The sequence below is a fragment of the Rhinopithecus bieti genome, unplaced genomic scaffold (genome assembly GCF_001698545.2).
Source record: "Rhinopithecus bieti isolate Rb0 unplaced genomic scaffold, ASM169854v2 scaffold_10315, whole genome shotgun sequence".
NCBI classification, from domain to species: Eukaryota; Metazoa; Chordata; class Mammalia; order Primates; family Cercopithecidae; genus Rhinopithecus; species Rhinopithecus bieti.
The window spans coordinates 347209-370018 of NW_016806560.1; the positions used below are offsets into that span (position 1 = coordinate 347209).

Genomic DNA, 22810 nt, shown 5'->3' on the forward strand with positions numbered 1-22810 from the left:
AATACAGCTACTAAAAATAATCACTAGCAGGGCTGCATGAATGAATGAAGGAGAAATAAGTCTTTCTTGTTTGCTGCTGTTGTTAAAAGGAGGCCTTTTGATGACCAATGGTCAGGTGGTGGCTTGAGAGAGAACTCCATCCAGAGAAAGTTTTCTCAAGGAAATGTGGATAGAAATCCTGCACACACCTGAAACCCCACATTCTGGGAAGCTTAGGATATTGGGGGGCTTTGGGGATGTGCAGTTCAGCGCTTCAGAGGCAGCTTGCCATGCCGCCAGTCTCTGCTTGTCAGCCCTTATCTTAAATAAACACCCAGTGGTGCATGTTGTGCATTAAAAATAACTCCGGAGCAACGGAGCACACGGCCAGGCCCTCCTGGACTGTCCCCGTGGCCAGCCATATTCATAACCAATCTGTACTCTCCTCCCAGGGCAGCAGGCACTCGGGGAGTTGTTCAGTGTCAGGGTTTATTTGTGCTATTTTGATTAGCCCCAACCTGGCAGGAGCTTATTTTCCTTCTAATGACCTCGTGCTGTGAGACGGCAGGTTCCGAGGGAAGGGCTTGGGTCAGAAGGGAGGGGAATAGCGTTCCTTTTCCCCAGCCAAAAAATGGGGGACTGCTGGGCAGGAACAAGAGTAGGTAAATGGCTGGAGGGTCTTAATTAGATTTAGTGTTCTTGAAAGAACCTTTGCTCAAGAAAATCCAGCATATCCTTGCCAAAAATTCTATTTTTTTTTTTTTCGCACTTTCTAAAGAGTCTTTTGCTGGCACATTTTGGGGAGAAATCATAGAGGGAATAAAAACAAAACAAGACCCCTTTACCTACCCCTCACCCCCACCACCGAATAGACCATTGAACAGGTTATAAACCCTCCCTCCTAGTTTATCAACTAACAATTGTTTATCAAAATAACAATTACTTGGACCTTAGTTCTGGGTTAAGAATTCCGGAAAGTTCAATGTATGGCTTGATAGTTACACAATGTATAGTTCTAGCTGCACGTTAGAATTTTATTTGAAATCTCTGTTTTGTTTTGTTTTTTTGCCCAGCTACATATCTGTTTTCTTTTCTCAACATATATACAATTTTAAAATACTTTAAAAATGACATCGCCTATTACTTCTTAGCTTGTGAATTAATGTGGAAGAGAAGCTTCCAGGTGCTGAAGTCTCTCAACTGGCTTGGATTAACCCCTACTGTGTATCCATTTCAACCTCCCCCCTCCTCCCCTCTTTGAAAAAAAAAAAAAAAAAAAAAACCACCCCAACCTCCCCTTTCTCATCCACTCCAGCTTTCTTTGTGTCTCCTGCGCCCTGCCAGGCAGGTGTCAGAACCCTGAATGAGGGTAAATGCCCTGCTGACGGATTCCACAGATGGAGCGTGGAAATCGGTAGAATAGGCCTCAGCCACAGGCCATTTCTTGGGATCCAACAAAAGCCTCCAAATAAGTCAACAAAAATCCCAAAGATCACAAAGGGAAAATGTCATTTGTCATTTACTCTGGGTCCACAAGGGAGTATCAGTCTTGCTTCACTCCTCCTGACTTTCACCCGAGTAAACAGGAGAGAGGTCATTCACATCTTTCTCAGCGTAAAAGGGCTACTTCAGATCAGAAAACAGTTAGTTGTCCCATTGTACCCTTCACGTTGAATGGCAAAACTCACAAGCACAGGAGACGTTCTGCAATTAGCCAAGTAGGTGCATCAAACTTCAAGTTGACCTGTTAAAGACCTTCTGGAATATACTTGCGAAATACCCTTAAGTGATCAGACTCGCAGTATAAAAAGGCTTCATGGAGCTCTCAGGCAGGATTCTTATTTTTATCTTGTTCTTTTATCAGTGAAACACAGCTGGGAGTAAAAGTGCTGACAAGTCTAGCTCAGAAAGATTAAAACCGACGAAAAGACCATCGGGTTTGGTATGAGGCCATCTTATAGTAAATAAACTATGACTAGGAAGTTCAGCCTCCAGAGATCCCCCCACCTCCTCCGGTGTCTGTAAATCACATTGTATTATATCTAGGGCAAACATAGAGTTTAAATGGTTGTCATGTTTTGATTCTTTAATTATTCAAATGAAACGTCTTGCTGAGAAGAAAGACAATGTACCAAATTCATGCTTGTGAATTATTTTGTTTCTCCATTTTTTGCCTGTCTCCCATCTCTGAATTATATTTGTCTGAACACCAATAATTATAGAATTCCACATGACTAAATCCCTATGAAATTGAGGCAAGATTTCATGTATAATAGTGTTAACTAGGATGAAATATTTCCCGAGGCTACAGAGGAGGTCACAAGGGGCTAACGGACAAAGACATACTCTCTAATTCTATAATTCCTTCTTTAATTAAACTTCATGGTTAGCCCGCTGGTGGTAATACTTTTGCCTTCTCCTCCCAGTTTGATTTGTCTCTGAAGGAAGAGTTTGTAATCCTGTGTGGTATGACAGTTGCCCTGTGCTTGATCCTTTCTTTCTTTTTACTGACAATGTCCATTTTCCTAAGTGTAATCTTGGGAGTTAATGTGAGATCATTAGGATAACTAAAAATTTGGCTCCCGTATCTAAAATTAGCTTGAGATCGAACTTTCTTATAAAGCACAGAGTTGAAATACTTCAGTGAGAGGTAATACTTTCCAGTGATCACACTGGAGTTTCTGCTGAATAACCTGAGAATATCCTGATATGTTTCCAGTTATTCCTTCCTGCACTTTTGCTTCAGAAGACCATTTTAGCTCTTGATATATTTTTGTTACATTCATTGTAATACAAAATACCAAAATAAAGCTTTAATAAAGATATAAAATGAATAATCAATTCACCTGCTTCTTATTATTGGTGGGTTCCAGACTGACCCTAGATATCAATGGTCTGTGATGGTTCTCAGTAGAGACTGCAAATGGTCAGATGAACTACTTTGATTTCTTAAATCCATTTAGTATCTTGGCAAAGTTGATTTATTTCTTATTGTTGTTTAAAAACTATACCTTGGAAACATATAAAGATTTCAATAAGTGTTGGTTGAATTGAATCCACTGGAAAATCATTTGGATTGGTGTATAATATTGATCCAACTCTAGTAGTTCTGTGGATTTCATTTTATTCAGGCAGTTTTTGAAAATTTGAGATAAATGGTAGCAATAGTGGCGATTAGCTAAGTGATTGATATTTCAGTTCCTGTTTTTGTTCATTTCTGTTATTCCTCTACAAAAGAATTGTGTGTGTGTGCGTGTGTGATAAAAGACTCAACACTCATTTAAGATACTCCAAGCTAGAAGCAAGCCAGCAAGCATGTCCTCTGAAGTCCCATAGACCTGGGTCAAATTCTAGTTTCCTTCTATGTATGACCAGAACAACCTCTTGGAGTCTCAGTTTCCTTTTTCTGTACAGTGGGATAAGTACCTAATTCCTAGGGTGGCTGTGCAGTTAAGGGGGGAAGGGAGAGAAATCTTCATTTTCCTGGAAAGCATTGCTCTAGGGTCATTGGTGACATTGAGTTAAACTAATAGATAAACCAGATAATGGATTGTAAAGGGGTTTTAATAATAGAGTCAAACATTTCTAAATCTGATAACAATATAGATTGGGATAAAATCTGCAATTTATTTTTGCAATTTAAAGCAATGAAGTTTCCATTTAGAATGCTGTGCATGATGTATTGATATGGATTTTCTTATGACATCTATTCTGGAATTTCAAATTTGGGAACAATATCTCTAATAATAAAGCAAATTTTCTTTGTGAAGGCATCTGTAAAATACGATTGAGCAACTTAAGTGTAATTTAAAATATTCCCTTAATATTAAAGTTGTACAGTAGTAATAGTCCAAAGAGTTTACATTTAATTGTTGTATCCTGGCAATTTATTAACTCATTTATGCAACTGTCTTGCTAACACATTTGTGGTTTCCAAATCATAGAATTAGATGTTCTATACAGAAAAAAGATATGATTTCTTTCTATGAAGCTTCCTGAAAGAAAGCCTTGTTTTTACTTTCCATGTAATATTTAGAATTAGATTCTTTGTATCTAGTATCCAATTGGTTCTAGTGGTAAAACTGAGTATGTAAAATAGATGAAATCCAACAAAATGAGCCTCCTATGTGCTCTTAAAATGGGATTTAAGTTTTAGATTTGTTCTTGCTAAAAACTGGATGATTCTGCCAGGTGGTGTGAGTCTGTAGTCCCAGCTATTTGGGAGGCTGGGGTGGGAAGATTGCTAGAGCCCAGGAGTTTAAGACCAGCCTGGGCAACAAAGCAAGACCCTGTCTCTAAAACAAACAAACAAACAAACAAAAATGAAATGATTCAAATTGAGGTGATCATTGTCAATCAAGTACTGTACAAATAAATTTTATTTCTATTGAATGATATAAGAAATAGTAGTATTTCTATGTTTAGAAATAGCTAGTTTTTCCTAGCTGGCAGATTAATCTTGGGTTGCTGACTTTACATATTTTAAAGCCCATATCCCTTTGGGGTTTACAGATGGGGAAAAGTTAGAATTAACTTGTAAGATTGTGGCTTCATGTTGCCCAAAATTATCTGGTTTCTCAAATAAGTTTCCAGCCGAAAAATCAGGCAAATCATTTCCTCAACATCTTCTGAAATTATGCTATATGGTGGTTTTCCCAGTTAGATGCAACCTTTCCATTGCTTTTGAATAAACAGTCTGGAAGTAAGAGTAGTGATTTGTAAGCTTGTTAAACAGAGTTTTATTTTTGGTGGTAACGGCTGTCATATTGAACTCTTAAATTCTGAGACTTTTTTTTCTTTTAAAGAATCACCAGGCCCTGCTTTCATGGCCTATATTTATACTGAAAGTCAGGATCAAGGGAGCTTTTGCCCTTCTCCACTGGAAGTTTCTGTCCTCCCTGAACTCACCTTAGGATACCTGTATTCCCATTTGACAGGTGTACTGTCCCAAATTCTGAGGCTTTTTCATTACTAGCTATGCTAGTTTTCATCTTTAAAAAACCCACAATCCTCTGAAAAAATTAGTGATCATTCTTCCAAACAATGCAGGTTTATAAATACCTGCTAAACATTCAAAGTGATTGTTGAGGCCTCACAGACTTCCAAAGCCCATCTGAATAGATGTTGGGAGATGTCATAAGAGAAGAATTTCCATTTAAAAAATAAAGATGTAAAACAGTGGCAAATAAATCAGTGTTGGAGCAAATCTGAAATTTGTTCCATACTTGGCATTCATTCAACATGTCCTTATTGAGCTCCTACTGTGTTCTAAGGGTTCCAGCAGTGAACAAGGCAGAGAAGGGCTTTGAGCTCACCCAGTTTATATTCTGGGGGATGTTGATTGTTATGGTGAAACATCATGGTCTTGACCCTCAGGATTAATTCTCGCTGGTGCTTGTAAATCTAACCAGTCTTTTTCTTCAGAAACCAGAGATGATTTTGATTGACCTGACAGTGCATGGCACATCATATTTACTTGAAAGAATTTAATAACCCCAGAGACTCCCAAAGGAAACATGAAAATTTCCACATACTATTATCTTAATGGGATCATAGTAAGAGAATGTGCAAGCAAAGATTTAGGGTTCTCTTGGGCAGAGGAAGCTTTTGGTCAGTCTTTAAATGCTACTGAGTGTTTCACCTGAGTTCACTTTGGAAAGAAAGGCTAGAAACTGGAAGCACTGGAGGAAAATATTTTATGGAAATTTGTTTTCTTATGGAATATATAATTTGTTTCCTAGGGAGCATATTGTTCACAATTTAAAAATATATATGTAGGCGTGTCTTTTTCATTTAATTGTGGCAGATGTATTATAGAGTTGAAAATTTTGAGAGTGGCAAGAATTAATCTAGAGTATTCTATAGAGGTGCTTCTCAGTTTTGTCTGGGGTCAGTAGAATCAGCAGCAATCACCTGAGAATGTGTTAGACGTGCAAACTCTTGGAGCCCACCTGAGATCTACTGAATCGAAACCATGGACGGGGAGCCACCAGTCTATGGTTTACCAAACCCTCCAGGTGATCCTAATGCTCCAAAAGCTTATGAAACACTGCTCTATGACTCAGCACAAATTATTGCTCATTTAGTTTAGCTTACATTTATCAATCATACATGCATATAAGTTGCATTGGGAGCTTTTGGAGTTTATAATGCAATGCATGGCATATTTTTTAGCATGTTAATAGTCCTTTAAAATATTGCCATAGCTAGAGAAAGTCTAGTTTTCTTTCTTTAAGTTAATAGTAAAATATCCTAAGATTTATGTTAAATGAAACAATTTTATATTAAATTAGATACTTGAAAAGTCAAAATAATACCTAACACACATTAGATGCATTATATATAATACTTCTCTTTTGTTTTATGCACATGTATTTGCTTTGAGGTGTATTTTAAAAAATTATCACATACACTATTAATTTACTCTATTGCCTCTTAGTTTCATAATGTTTAGATGTAAATAAAGTATGGAAGTATTAAAATGTTAGAAAACTGAAAATCATATTTATGGGTTCATTTTGGATATGTACCATTTGGGGCAGTTTAAAATTTCTACTGAAATATAATGAAATTTTAGATTTCTGTAGGGCAGAGTTAAGTTGGAATTTAAGATAAAAGAGAATTAGAAGTATAGGACTTACACATTTTCACATTGCTTCTAGCACCACCTTCATTTCCCCAGGTCCTATCAGCCTGAGGGTGCAAATGAGTTAGCGTAACATTGACATTAACAATCTACAATTTTCTGGATTACTGTCGCATTTGCTGACAGTAACCTCGGCCCCTTCTTTACAGGATCCCTTAGTTATTTGGGAGAATTTTCAGAGCACATTTGGATGTGTTCAAGAGCCAGACTGCTCTGGTTCCCCCTCTAGGCTCAGGGTCTGTGGCCTGATAACCCTTTGACAGACCTTTGCCCACTACACCAGTATCTGGGATCTTGAGAGAGGGCTGCTGTCCCTGCCCAGAGCCCTGGTCTGATGCATTCTCCCTCACACTGCAGAACCCTCTATAGCTGGTGTTACTCTATTACTGTAAGGGTTCACTTTGCTATGGGATCCCTAATGCATTCTTAGCAGAAACAGGGAAAATGCCTGCTCCACCCCTGCTCTCATCAAATTCTGGCCTGACAAATGGAACCACTCATGCCCAGGCTTTGCTAGTTGCAGCCACAGATTCAGACCCAGTTCTTACAGGAGTACTAACCGTAATGTATCATTAACGTAATTTCTATCTAATTTCCCAGTTCCTGCTTCTCTTGCCCATGTACCAGGCCACTCAATTTTGAAGTTCCCTTCCACATATGAGTACAGGCAAATACACACAAGCTTTGTGTGTGTTAGGCCACCACAGAGAGGCTTCAGGGGCATTTTTGTCTTATGTAGTTGCTCAGGGCCACACACTCAGAATGGCCCTGGGATTGGGTTAATGATTTGTTGTTGCCCTTCTTGAAACTCGTTATTTTTTTTTTTTTACAAAAGGGACCGTACATTTTTTTTTTTGCATTGGGTTTCTTAAATAAAGCAACTGTCCTGGACAGATGCCCACCTATTCAGCAGAGTCCCAGACTCTAAACTTTAGTTTAGGGACAGTTCACAAGACAATGCTTGCCTGCTTCTTCTCGAGTCAGTTCTAGAGATTTACATTTTAACAGTATGTGTATTTTCTTTAAAGCATTTCCCCATATCTGGTAGTAAGATACTAGATTTAAATATAAATTTTTTTGTAAGAGCAGTGGAGTCTATAAACATATAGGAATCTGGGAATAGTTCACTGTTACTGGCTTCTTAGGTACTAAGTCAAGTTTGGAATATTTTTAAAAATCACATTGAACAGATTTCCTGGTGTAAAGGGTAGTGAAAATTTATCAGAAACAAAACTCAATGTGATTCATTCATTAGACACGAAGGAAGCACCCATTAAGTAGTAAGCATAGGGCCATACAAATGGAATAAGGCCTGTCCCTATTTTTCTAAGAGCTCATAATTGGCCTAGAATGACAGATGCAATGAGCAATTATTTCTACCTAGGGGGCAGAAAGATAGAGTAGGGGAAGAGATTAAATATTATTTAATGATGCAGGACTGCAGTGGCGGGAGGTGCTTGGTGTCCATGGAAGACATTGGGAATGCACCGTAGACCAGGATTAAGATTATTATGGGTTGGTTAGACTTATTTTTTGATCCACATTTATTTTACTTTTGGTATAGGGACCACTGTAATGGGGCCTTGCAGTTGGAGAGAGAACTTGGATTCAATCTCAGTTTTATTTTTTTGATTCACATTTTATGACTTTTTTTCTTCTGTGCTTTTAGCCTCAGCACCCCAATCAGATGAAGGCTCTGATATTGACTCTGAACCAGATTTACCACTAAAGAGGAAACAGCGCAGAAGCCGAACCACCTTCACAGCAGAACAGCTGGAGGAACTGGAGCGTGCTTTTGAGAGAACTCATTACCCTGACATTTATACTAGGGAGGAACTGGCTCAGAGGGCAAAGCTCACCGAGGCCCGAGTACAGGTACTGTTGCCCAAACCTCTGTGTCCTACTTCAGTCCAGACAGGAAACAAACAAGCATCTTCTCATCTAAAACGTATGTCAACCCCTGCCAAAAATATATTAGGAATGGCCCTTTACTAGGGATGCATATTGTTAAGACTTTGATGATTATTACTGAAGGAATACAACTATATCATTTATGACACACAGAAGTCCACCACTTCACGTGACTTACTCAACATTTCAGGAATCCTTATTGTGCACCAACACTATATGGACTTTGGGGGTGATACACAAGCAAGAGCAAATAAATTTTGGGTGGTTACTCTGTCCCAGGCACTATTTTAAGTGCTGCACATGAATTAACCCATTGAATCATTATTAAAATCCTAGGCGGGTACTATGATTGCTACTCTCCATTTACAAATAAGGAAACTGAGACTTGGACTATATAAGTAACTACCCAAGGTGGCATAGCTGCAAAGTGAGTCTAGAGATAATTGGATCCCATATGCTTCATCTCTGTGACCTTTCAATTGTGAAAATGTGCAAAGGTGCATAACGTGAAATTCCTTCCTTTAAGGATTTTATAATTAAGAAGCATTTCAAGTAATTATGTTACTTAAAGAACATGTTGAATTATCTTTTGAACTCTTAGAGGTGCTCTGAACCTTCTGGAAAGGCTACTTAGATGTAATATATTTCTATCGAGTATAGAATAATGTTTTCATCATTAATGAGGAACTTTCCCCTGGAGTTAGTAAAACAGAGTTTGAAAGATGGCAGATATCTTAGGGTATCCTGGAACTCCTCACCACCCTAGAAGTTAAGTTACCTTGTCTGCAAATATTGTGTGTTGTTTCCAGATTCTTAACTTGCAGGCTGGGGACTCAGCAGTGAACTAGTCAGTTGACATGGTCCCTAGATTGATCAACACGTTCATAGATGCAGCTAATTAACTCTCCTATTACAGAATGTTACAGAAATAGCCTCTTCCAGGCTGCAGAGCTCAGTCAGAGAGACTGTTTTCTTCAAACTTCCATATAATCATCATAGTGCTAGGAAAGTTGAGGAATGCTAAGATCAATTAAGTCTCTCAAGGAGCTGCAATCTAAGAAAGGCAAAAAAGTAAACATACAAATAATTTAAAAATAACACAGACGTGATAAGTACAGAAAGAGAAAAAGTGTAATGGGTTGAGGTTTTTTTGTTTGTTGGTTTGTTTTTTCAGATAGAGTCTCGCTCAGTCACACAGGCTGGAGTGCAGTGGTGCAACCTCAGCTCACTGCAACCTCTGCCTTCCGAGTTCAAGCGATTCTCCTGCCTTAGCCTCCTGAGTAGCTGGAATTATAGGTGCATGCCACCAGGCCCGGCTAATTTTTGTATTTTTAGTAGAGATGGAGTTTCACCATGTTGGTCAGGCTGGTCTCGAACTCCTGACCTCGTGATCCGGCCGCCTTGCCCTCCCAAAGTGCTGGGATTACAGGCATGAGCCACCATGCCCTGCTTTTTTTTTTTTTTAAATTATACTTTAAGTTCTGGGATACTTATGCAGAACAGGCAGGTTTGTTACATAGGTATAACACATGCCGTGGTTGCTGCACCCATCAACCCGTCGTCTACATTAGATATTTCTCCTAATGCTATCCCTCCCCTAACCTCCCACCCCCAACAGGCCCTGGTGTGTGATGTTCCCCTCCCTGTGTCCATGTGTTCTCATTGTTCAACTCCCACTTATAAGTGAGAACATGCAGTGTTTGGTTTTCTGTTCCTGTGTTAGTTTGTTGAGAATGATGGTTTTTCCAGCTTCATAAATGTCCCTGCAAAGGACACGAACTCAAGGGAGGAGATCCTGAAGGAATGAAGAGAGGTATATGAAGACGGCAGATTTAATTTTTTTTTTTTTTTTTTTGAGACAGAGTCTCATTCTGTAACCCAGGTTGGAGTACAGTGGTACGATCACAGCTCACTGCAGCCTCCACCTCCTGAGCTCAGGTGATCCTCCCACCTCAGCCTCCCAGATAGTTGGGACTACAGGTGCATGCCACTATGCCTGGATAATTTTTTGTAGAGATGGGATTTTGCCACGTTGCCCAGGCTGTTCTTGAACTCCCAGGTTCAAGCGATCCACTTGCCCTGGCTTCCCAAAGGGGTGGGATTATAGTCATGAGCCATTGTGCTGGGCCCAGAGGGCAGACTTAAGATGAACTTTCCAGGCTAGATAGATATTCATTGGCCCAGTTGCATAAGGAGAGTATATTAGTAATAGGGAATTATATGAGCGGAGGCACAGAGAGGTAGAAGTGGTGGGTTACATGTAAGATGACCTTTCATTTTCACTCTAGTCATATTGGGAGAATAGTTAGTTTGATTAGAATGTAAGGAGTGGCAGGGTGGTGGAAGAAATGGGGTTTGGTAGCTAGGTTGAAGACATCCTGTGGAGGTCTTGGGTTTCAGGCTAGTGAGCTCACATTTGATGTGACAGGGAGTGGGGGCTATGGCATGAGATAGGTAGCGGCAGTGGGAATGGCAAGGAAGAGATGGTGGTGAAGGTATTCAGAGGTAAAATGGGCAACTGATTGTGTAATTTAGAAGTGGGGAGGAAGGTGAGTGAAAGGAAGAGTTGTAGATACACCAAGGTTCACAGGGCTGATGTTTTAAAGTTAGGAAACGTATTATCATTGGGAAACAGAGTGTTTCTCTCCACTGCACAGTGCAGAAATAACCTTTATTAACTAAATTATAACATTTTAATAGAAAAATATTTTAATACAGTACTGATATAGTAATATGTAATATACTACTATATAAATATTATATTAACATACCATTAATATTACTATATCAATATAATGATATTAATATGCATATTAACATAACATGATTTGTGGTTAATGGAGGTCATTTCTGTGCGGTGGGGAGAATAACTCTGTATCTCAATCAAATGGGCAGACAAATTAAATCATATTATAATAGTATAATAGTATAGATAACAATGTTGTAAATAATATGTTTCAAATCTACTTTGCTTTTATTATAGTTCTGTGATTACCTGCAAATGTCAGGTGAGGTCCAATCATGCCTCTTTTAAGTGGCCACTATATTTCAGGATTTGGTACCTGTCCTCTGTAACTGGCCAAGCCCACCTACTAGATCTGGTTTTTTTTTTTTTTTTTTTTTTGAGACAGAGTCTCACTTTTTTGCCCAGCCTGGAGTACAGTGGCTTAATCACGGCTCACTGTGTAGCCTCGATCTTCCAAGCTCAAGTGATTCTTCCGCCTCAGCTTCCAGAGTAGCTGGGTCTACAGGTGTGTGCCACCATGTCTGGCTAATTATTTTTCTATTTTTTTTTTTTGTAGAAATGGGGTCTTGCTATGTTGCTCAGGTTGCTCTTGAGCTCCTGGACTCAAGTGATCCTCCCTTCTCGACTTCCCAAAGTGTTGAGATTACAGGTGTGAGCCACTGGCACTAGATCCATTTTTAAGATAGGCCTAGTATCAGCTCTGAACTCAATGTGAGTAAAAACAACAACAACAACAACAACAACAACAACAACAACAACAAAAAACCATTTATTGTAAAGAGATCAGACCATGAGTGTGATGGAAAACTGAGGAGTGTTCGGCGTTGCTCTCTTTCATTCCTGCCTTTGTCAAAACTAAGGATGGAGACAGAATATATTTCAAACCCATGTAGCTTGTACAGCACCCAGCATTCTCATCTGGCTCAATGAATGTCAAAGGATAATAATAATGACCCATTAACTTTCAGAGGACATGGGATCAAACCAATAAAGAGTAGTTCATACTTTTCCATATAGTGACCTCCTTTTCGAAGCAGGGCCTTCATTAACGTAACAGCTGTCTTAATGTGGCTTTAACCCGGTGACTCTTGACATTCCTTATGGCTTCTTTAGTTCCCTTGAGACACATCATGGCTTGCACCACGGCTGTGATCTATAGCCTAACAAATTCCCTAGAACACCCAGCATATGGGTCTTTTACTTAACCCAGCAGGAAAAAGAAGGGCGTAGTTAATCACTGATTAAAATGCCAGAAGAAAATCCTTTAGTTTTTAGAGGATCTGGGAAAGCAGTAGCCAAGTCAACTCAGTTTGAGTGATAGCCAGAAAGTGGGAGTTAGTTTAATTTGGGGCACCTGGGAAAACCAAACACGAAACCCCCCCAAACCCCAAACCATGTCTACATTTCATTTTTTTCCCCCTGAGGAAAAATATTTCTACACTCTTCTAAATAGAGATGGGACTAAAACTATAATAACTTTAGCTTTTGTCAGTGTTTTATATAAATTCAGTTAGGCTGTAGCTGTGTTGAGTTTATCATAACCAAATCTGAGTACACAATGTAAGAATTGTTGTATACTAATGACTATTTGCCTAGTAATAATAACACTACAAGGTGGGGTTTTTTTTTTAAAGATGTTTTGCCTAATTCATCTGTAATTAGGGTAGCTGTTATTAATATTCTGCAAATAATGACAAACATCAAAGTTTTGTGGGGAGGAATTACTTGCAAATATAATTAATTTTTTTTTGAGACAGGGTCTCACTCTGTTGCCTGAGCTGGAGCGCACTGGAGTACAGTGGTGCCATCTCTGCTCACTGCAACCTCTGCCTCCTGGGCTCAGATGATCCTCCCGCCTCAGCCTTCTGGGTAGCTGGGACTACAGGCTTGTGTCACCATACCTGGCTAATTTTTGTATTGTAGAGATGAAGTTTCACCATGTTGCCCAGGCTGATCTCAAACTCCTGGAATCAAGCAATCCTCCTATTTCAGCCTCCCAAAGTGCTGAGATTACAGGTGTGAGCCACTGTACCTGGCCCAAATATTTGTGATGTGCAAAAGTTTTAGTAAATATTCCATCTAAGAATCCCATGAAGTAGGCAAGTAACAGCCTCTTTTACCACCAAGACAATGGAAGACAGAAAAAAAGTTACTGGGGAAATAGAATTTAACTAGGAGTCAGATGATATGGGTTTGGTTCCCAGTTGACAAATGTGTTTTGTTGAGCAAGTTACTTAATCCTGCTGGAATCATTTTGGACTTCAGGTTTTTTATTTTTTTAAATTTTAAAATATATGGGGTTACTTGGATCCATGATCTTAGCTTGGGTTCATGCCCCACCAGGATAATCATGGATGGACTTCAGGAGATCTGGGAGATTTGAGATTTGTACACAAAATTTTGCTCCTTTGCTTGTATATGTGTATACACAACTGTTAACCAGAGAAAGGGGCCTCTGGCTTTCATTATATGCTCAAATACCTTTCCCCCATGCCCAATTAAAAGCTAGTGGAACGCATGATTTCTCAGGACCCTTGTAGCATCAGTAATTTAGGATTCCCAAAAAATAACAATGGTGATTCCCAAGGGTCCTGAGAAATCATGCATTTTGGGAATGACCCAAATGCATGATTTCTCAGGACCCTTGGGAATGAGAAAGGGAATGAGAATATGACAGAATCCTTATAGTATCAGCAATTTGGAATTCCCAAAAAAGCACCATGGTGATTTAAAACAGTCTAACTGATCTGTATAGTTCAGAAGTTCAGATAGGTATAGAATATCCTAAGCTTCATAATGAAGCAAACATATTCATCCCGAAGCTCTCTGCAGGAGTTTGCTTTTGGGATGTATCAAGATGCAGTTGAGTGTGCTTTTGTCCATGGTCTTTCCACATGCATGGGAGCATGGCGTTCCTCCTGTTCAATCTGGCCCATCCTGTTTCCAACCTGCTCTCCAAATGGTGGCCAAAGTTGGATAGCAGCAGTGATAGGAAGGCTGGGAGAACCTGGTATAGAAAGAGAAAGGAGGTGAGAGTGAAGGAGAAGGTCCAGGGAAATGAGCAGCTTGCCATGAATTTCTCTACTTGGAAAATACTGTACTTGGCACTTCGGCATTCAACATCCTGAGTCTAGTATTTAACCAAACGTTTTACAATCTTGTTGCAAATTCTCTTTCTAAGGATTAACTATTATGTTCTCTCACCATTTTTCAAATTGCATTTGAAATAATCCATCTTGAATAATATAGGCTGAGTTGCCTTTGAGAACGCCACCAAAAATGTGAACCAGTAATTTACTGATGGGCAAAATTAGGCTGACACCATGGGACAATTAGCACCAATCCATGAAACTTGGAAGCAAATTTGACCTAAGCCTCCATTCAAGTTGAACCGGCTTTCAATTATTTGAGGTGTTCCCTGGGCACTTTCCTGTTTACTCATAGACACAAAAGGCTTTGGCTGGACACCACAGAGTGAAGGAAGTAAAACAGAGCTTTAATTCTTGGTTTTCTCAGGTAGAAGTGTCAGTGTGAGACTTTTTCTTAATAGCTAACATTTATTGAACATTTAATATCTCCTTGGTATTCTTTTGAATGCTAAGATTGTACTGTATTTTTAATTGTCACAACAATCTTGTGAAGTAGTTTTTGTATTCCTCATTTAGCACATGGAAAACAGAGACCCCCAGATATTAAGCAAATTGTTCATGGTCACAGAAGTATTAATATAAGTGAGGAGTTGAGATTCAACTTTTGCCTGGTCTGCATTGCACACATGTGAATAAGACGTATTGTTGTATCTTTACTGTAGAAAGTACTAGTTTCCCCATCCTCACCTGTCCCCACAACTTGTAACATTGAGAGTCTGAACAAATTGGTTTGCTTACTCATGAAGAAAAAAAGTTATGAAAATTTCTTTTCTAATTACTATCTTTTTTTCCTAGTTATGATGTTATGAGGCTCTTTCAACCAATTTAAACTTTGTTTCAAAAAATCAGTGGACATTATACTACCAGAGAAATGCATCTAAAGATCATTTTTCAAAGACATGAAATATGGCTTTATGGAAGGGCTCAGTAGAGAGACATCCAAGCTGGGAAGTACAGGAGGCAGATAAAAATGAACCAGGCTGCAGTTTATCAAATGAAATAACAACTTGCTTTGAGGGAGATTTTTGGTGTAATATTATACATGCAATGACAGGCAATTAACTGTGCCTAATAGTATAGTAGGTTACTGACCAATTTGTGCCTCCTGCCTCCACTTCCTTAACATGCTAAGTGTGATGTGGAAGGCCAGGTAATCTTGTATGGGGATAGTAAAATTACATTGAATTGTAGATCATAGAATTTCATTTAAACGTGTATAGTCAACTTTGTAAAGCTTGTTTTTTCCACCCTACTGGCAAAGACATTGGGTGGAAAATTTCTGTTCTCTCCTAGAACATCAGTCATAGGCCAGTTTGCCTCTGTTGCTACTTCTGTTCTTTTCAAAACAAGGGGAAATTTCTAGAAAGTATAACCACTGAGTTATAAATATGTATATTATAGATGAACTTATTCAGTGTTATACACTCACACATGCCATTCCGTAGATTATTCATTGATTGTCTGTTAGGAATTAGTGATTCAATATTGAAAGAGCTATCTAAGACTTAGGAGTATTAAGAAAATTTCAGTTAAATGTGGACTGATAACAGCCTCCTAGGATCACTACACTTTGTTTGTTCAGGTATTGAAAGTGAAGGTCATTGCTAGGGTACTCTTTTTAGTCTACTAAACATAGAAGATTTGTCTTTTTTGAGTTTCAAAACATAAAGAAGGCAAAGACCAGTTCTTAATTTGCAACTTTAGTGTATTTTTCCTTTAATGCTTCTTTTGACAAATTCAGCTGGTTCTAGAAAATGCAGAAGGCTGGCAATGGTAAGATGATAAAACATTGGGTTAAATGGCCAGAGACAGGTAGGCCAGTCCTCACTAAGCCCTGGTTCTCTCAGAAATAGCCCTCTGGATTTATTTCACCTAAATTTAAACAACATTTGGATTCCTTCCTTTGGGAATCTCTTGAACCTCTTGTTGAAGATTTGTTTTTCCGTAAAAATTTGCTTCACAACAATTTCTCTTCATTTTTTATTGTGGATATAATAGATATTGCAGTATAAATATAAGGACTTTTTAATCCAACTCCTGGTGGGTTTACTCAATGTCCTTGTTACCTATTTATATCATTTTAGAAAATACGAAAACAAACCCCAAAACCCTTATACTCCTACTCTGTTTGGATTCTGTCTTTTGAAGGTATTTGTAAAAACTCATGATGCTTCTTCTTTATTATTTGAGCAAAGACATTTTTGTTTTTAAAAATTGGGTTATGGTGGAGTTAGAATGAACCTTGAGTCAATAGTAAGTTGAGATTGATGGAGAGATAAGGCTTCACCACCCCTGGGTTTGCTTATCTAAAGGTTATAGAAGGCAGGTGGCACAGAGAGATTGGCAACAAATCTGACAACAACCGAAGCATACCTTTCTGAGTTCTTCATAAAGGGTTTCACTGGTGGAATTGAGCATAGCAAATCTTCATGAGTGAAGTTACATCAAAACTTTTGGAAGTCCACTTCTCCTCCCAGCAATATAAAGCTGGAGATGCACTGTACATTGCTGGGCTAGACAGTTGCAGAGGACTACCTCATCTGAGCCAGGAGTACCTCCTTAATCTTGAAGTATTATAATATAAACTGCAACTACAGTGTGTGGTATAGTACAGTGTACTCAGGCATGACCATGACCCTAATTTCCCAACCTCAGCCTCCCCAAGCGAATACAGTTTGTTCCCAGAATTTTCTTGAAAATGATTTTCTTACCCTGATGCCTTTGGGAGTCATGGTAATAGGCGTTCAGACTTGCAGTGAGCACAGTTGATGCAGACCTGAAATTAAGTGCTGCTCATGGTTCTATTACCCCAGGGGGCAATTTATTAAGTAAAACTCTAATTCAATTATGTATCAACATGGGAAAATATTAACTTATCTCATTTTCCTGTTGGAAACTTAAGGAGTATTACATGTTGATGTTTGGAGGAAGTTCAAACAGCTTTCCTTACCAGTATCTTGCAACAATGGCAAGAGAAGACAAAACTCTTTTCAGACAAATGCTTGGGTGAGTACCAAAAGTTTGAGCAAATCTCTCGGGCAAAGGATTTACTAAATTGAGCTTTCCTGCTCCAGAAAAATCTTTTCCTCCCCTCTTAAATGATCTGACTTTAAACATTACAATGAAGTTGCAAAATTGTTAACATTGCTCTGTAAGGAAATCAATTCTCATCTTCTCTTAGACAAGCTGACCTGGAACAAGCTGCATCTGCCTGCCCTGTACGACAGGAAGGGGACGTCACTTCCATCTCGGGCGATCACTCATCGAAATTATAATCAAACTTTAAAATAAGCTGAAACTTTTTGCTTCCAACTTTAGAGTTTTCCTAATTCTCTGTGCCTCCAAATATGGAGTTTCTACCTCTAGTGAGCAACTATTTTGGTCTCCTTGACTGCTCTGGGAATCCCATGAGGACAAGGCGGCAAACTGCCAGAGTGCAGAGATCCTACTTTATTCCCTTTACATCCTTCCATCCCCAAGCACAGTGCTTTCCTCCATATTCAGTTTCAATGGGTGGCTCACACCTGTAATCCCCACACTTTGGGAGGCTGAGGTGGGTGGATCACCTGAGGTCAGGAGTTCAAGACCAACATGGTGAAACGCTGTCTCTACTAAATATACAAAAATTAGCTGCGCATGGTGGTGGGCACCTGTAATCACAGCTACTCAGGAGGCTGAGGCAAGAAAATCCCTTGAACCGGGGAGGTGGAGGTTGGGGTGAGCTAAGATCATGCCATTGCACTCCAGCCTGGGTGACAGAGCAAGAGACTGTTTCAAAAAAAAAAAGTTTCAATGAACTTTTGATGTAGGAATTAGAACATCTTTAGTTGGTAGAAATTCTCTCTCATTTTGAGGGAAACATCATGTGTGGTCCATAGAAAAATCACCCCAAGTTCTACATTTAAACTCTGCACATGTAAGAGTTGGGCAGGAGCACGGGACCCATTAAAGGCCTTATATCACAATTTCTCAACATTTTACATATTCAGTTACATTTCTTGCTGTCATGATTGCCCTTTCTCTCCACTGACTCATACAAAATACTTGAGCTTTGAATTCTTTGAGGGCATTTTATTATATTGTATCTGGCTTTTCTGAATGTACCTGGTTAGCATAGTGCTTGACACAGCATATTCTAGGAGCTTAAAGCTGTTGTTGAAAGAAATAAGACACAAATGAATTATTTTAGATTAAAAAAAAAGGCTTTCATTTTTTGAAACACTTACCTCTTTGGCATTTATTTCCACCGAGATCAGAGCAATGTCTCATATTTTGGAAGAGATGAAAAAATGGCTCCACCTCTCCTCTGTTCAGTTTATATGACCATCCAGAAGCTATACCCATAGTGACCAGAGAAATACAGAGACAGACTAATAAGAATATAAAATACAAGGCTTGGTTTAATAGGCAAGGCCAAATGGAGGACATGTGCCACGCAGGGTCACAGAGGCTCAGGTATCCTCCCCAGAAGGTTCTCCACAGGCAGGTGGGTGCGTGTTGAGGGAAGGGAGGGGAGTTCCTGTTGTTCCTACTCCTGCTCAGTGATTCCTGCCCATAGTCCTCACAAGGTTCATGGGGGCTGCTGTTGCAAGACCATGGAGGGTCCCTGAAGCCCCTCTACTGACCTTTGACGCTAAAATCTTCTTTCAGTCCTGACAATTCGCCCACACAACACAGAAGGCTGAGAACTCTTGCATCTATTTCCCTGTCAGTCAGGGGCCTTTAATCTGTTTTAGCATGAAAAATTCATTAAGAATGTACTATTATTTCATCAGTGAAATCCTTAACTTTTAAATTAAATCCATAGGTCTGGTTTAGCAACCGCCGCGCAAGATGGAGGAAGCAAGCTGGGGCCAATCAACTGATGGCTTTCAACCATCTCATTCCGGGGGGGTTCCCTCCCACTGCCATGCCGACCCTGCCAACGTACCAGCTGTCGGAGACCTCTTACCAGCCCACATCTATTCCACAAGGTATCGAGGAAGAGTCAAGGAGATTAAAAAGTAACTTCCAGGCGATTTCTCTGGTGGATATTTTATACAAGTGAATCCTTCTGCAGTGCTGACACCCATGTTGTTTGTAATTATAATACATCGGGTTGTCCTGGACGTACCTGTCACATTTCAGAAACATAGTTTGTTCTATGATGTATCTGAATATCTCTAGATAAACTGTGCTGTAATAGAATTCCAATGCAGCATTTTAAAACAAAACAACTTTCCTAAATAACCATGGGATTTGCTTTTCTTTTGTTAAAATTTCACCTTTACATTTCACTCCAGTTTGCAACTAACTGGAATTCAATGATGCTTACTAACTGTAGGAATAATAGAGGGAAGGTAAGCTTTGACAAATTCATTATTTGTTAGTACACGGAGGTGAATGGGATAAAGTTAAATTTTAAGACCCAATTATTTTGGATTATGAAATAGCATTCCAGGCATTTGAAACTATATTATTACACAAATATTTAGGTGCTTTAAACGTATATTTGATAAGAAATTTGAGACTTGCAGTCCTTACATTTCTTATATTTGATAAGAAATTTGAGACTTGCAGTCGTTACATTGGTTAATTCTCATATTGATGAATAACATTCACTACCAAAATATGCTTGTTAGCATTGCTAATATGATTTCTGCATTTGTATTCTGGGTGAGCCAGCCATGAGAGTATATATGTTACTTACAAATATGTGCAGAGATGGGTGTGACTGTATCTGTTATGGGCGATTCTACACCTGCACGTTAAGAAATGCAGTTTGAAGTGAACATTTGATTTGGTCAATAGATGCTCCTGATGGCCTGGTGGCTGATGAACTTTTGCACGGAACTTTCTCTGCTGGCCTAAAAGAAAACATGATGGTTGACAGTCTTTTTCATTTCAGCCGTGTCAGATTCCAGCAGCACCGTTCACAGACCTCAACCGCTTCCTCCAAGCACTGTACACCAAAGCACGATTCCTTCCAACCCAGACAGCAGCTCTGCCTACTGCCTCCCGAGCACCAGGCATGGATTTTCCAGCTATACAGACAGCTTTGTGCCTCCGTCCGGGCCCTCCAACCCCATGAACCCCACCATTGGCAATGGCCTCTCACCTCAGGTCAGTCCCGTGTTTCTAGACAGACGATTTGCTGTATACCAGAACCAAATACTCAGTTCCCTGAGGCAGTGGTGTAATGAATTGCCAAATTTAAACCATAATGTATTCTTTATACAAGCCACATGATTTCAGTTTTCTAGTTTCCTTTCTCTCCACCCTTCTTACTGGCTTCATCAAAAGTTGTAGCTTAGACTTAAAATTCAAGTGATTTTTGATATAATCTTGGAGACTTTGTGTTCGTATTTAGTTGTGAAGGTGTTTGCCATGTTTTGTCTTCTCCATCCTAGTTCTGGGCTTTGGTTAAGAAACTTGCAAACAGTGGCAGGTTTTTTTGTTTTGTTTTTTGTTTTAAATTGTATTTGGTCAGCTGATGAAGTTTCGATCAAAAGCACCTCGTAAGAAAACACTAAAGCTTTGACAAAACAATCAGAGAGGAAGCAAACAAGTCCTATGGAGAGAGACCCAGCTGATGACTACGAACTCTGGAATAAATGAGTTATAAATGCACAAATTAGGGGAATTACTGCTCTTTGGGACTATATAAATATTTGAATGTTGTAATTGTTTTTCTAATTTGCATTGGACTATGAGCTTTTGTTGGGAGATCATATTAATAAATTGCCTTGATAATTGCATGTGAGAGGGTTGGTTAAATTTCCTACATGTGGCATCTGTCCGAGGTTGACATTATTAGCAGTTGTTTAAATACAGATCCCTTGATTTTATTAGAGAGTGCTTGGCCCAGGTGGCGAGGATAGCTGCCCACTAAATTTGGAGAAATGTCACAAGGGGTTGCAATCTATAATTGCAATCGAGAAGCTCTTCAGAGAGTTTGAACAGCTTTATCTGTTTTCAACCCCTTTTCCTCTTGGTGGTTAGAAAACAGAGAGAAGCTCAGAATGACACAAATGAAAAGTGAAAAGACAATTATACTCAATTACACACTAATCACTGACTATCACTGCTGCCTAAGCACCAAGAGGGCATTCTAATAGGCAGAAAATGAGATTTTAATAGCACAAAGGGTGGCCAAAATAATGACTCATATATATTTGCCTTCTTCGTTTTCTTCAACTTGTGGTGTGTGTCTTGGGAGTGGAGTTCCTGGGCTCTGCACCACGGTGATAACTGTGAGCAGCTGAAAAGTTCAAAGCCGGAGGAGTTGAAAAGAATGGATAGCAAAGGCAATGAAATAAACATTTCCGCCTAAAGGCAAAAGTTCATAAATCCTTTTTTGTAACAGTAAATGTAATTAAGTTTCATAGATTCCTATAGCACATCCTGGGATTAAAAAAAAAATTATGAAGTGGCTTTAAACCTCAACTGAAAAATAACAACATGAAAACAATGAAAGTGCTTCCTACAGGACTTTAATACATTTTATTTCCAAGTGCTGGCATTTGTGAATGTGATTTCTGCATAAGAATAATGGACTTATATTCATAAAGTCATCCTTAAAATACCCAGATTTATAGCTTATAAGCTTCTTCCACAACTTAGAAGTAACATCAAATGTACTTATCTCTGTGACTTTTTTAACATTTGTAGTTTTGGGGGCCATAGAAAAGCTTGTTATGAACATGATTTGGTTGAAACTTTCAATAAAAGTAAACTCCCGCCCTAGCTGCTTCTGAAAAGTGAGATCCCAGATTCCATTGGCATTTCTTAGTACCTTATTTTATTCAATAGCAATAAAACTAACAAGAACCTGTATTCTATAAGTGAAACTGGTAGTTTCTTGTATAAGTGTATTACCTTGTATGTTATGATGTGTATTCTTTTGTATTATACAAGTATCACATAAGTAGAATTGCTAGAATGTGATCTCCTATTAATCCTTGACTTCAAGAAGCCTGGCTATGATTCTGGAGTTGATGTTAGAGCGAAATCATTCTAATACTAAGCAATGGAAAATTTCATAGGCATTTTTTCCTGTATTTCTTTACTGTATCTTACATATTATGTTAATTCCTGATTGCATTGCAATATGCAGGGTATTTTGCATTTCTGCCATACATTTCTACCTCAAACCACCACTAGGAATTTATGTTCTCTTGGTTTTTGTGGCAACCCCACTGAGTTAGAAAAGAGACAAATAATATGAAGTTCCTCCTTATTTCCTCAGGCAAAGTTAAAGAACAAAGGACAACGAGTAAATCAGTATCTTGCTGAACATATTTATGTAACAATGGAGTAGGAAAATTGGATTTGAACTTAGATTTCTATAGACTTTGGGCTGTATCACTTCTCTGTAATGACTCTATTTAAACAAGAGGT

The 22810-nt window shown here is 38.9% G+C and overlaps 1 protein-coding gene across 3 annotated transcripts in view; it reads left to right on the forward strand.

Moving 5' to 3' along the window:
* Positions 1-22810, forward strand: part of PAX3 (paired box 3) — a 99475-nt gene that overhangs the window by 58460 nt on the left and 18205 nt on the right. For 2 of the 3 annotated variants that reach the window (XM_017876827.1, XM_017876828.1), the window contains exons 5-7: positions 8295-8500; positions 19239-19404; positions 20319-20533. In XM_017876827.1, the coding sequence (XP_017732316.1) occupies positions 8295-8500; positions 19239-19404; positions 20319-20533 (587 nt within the window). Of the gene's footprint in view, positions 1-8294; positions 8574-17333; positions 17438-19238; positions 19405-20318; positions 20534-22810 lie in introns of all 3 variants that reach the window. The other variant, XM_017876826.1, reaches the window with a different exon arrangement.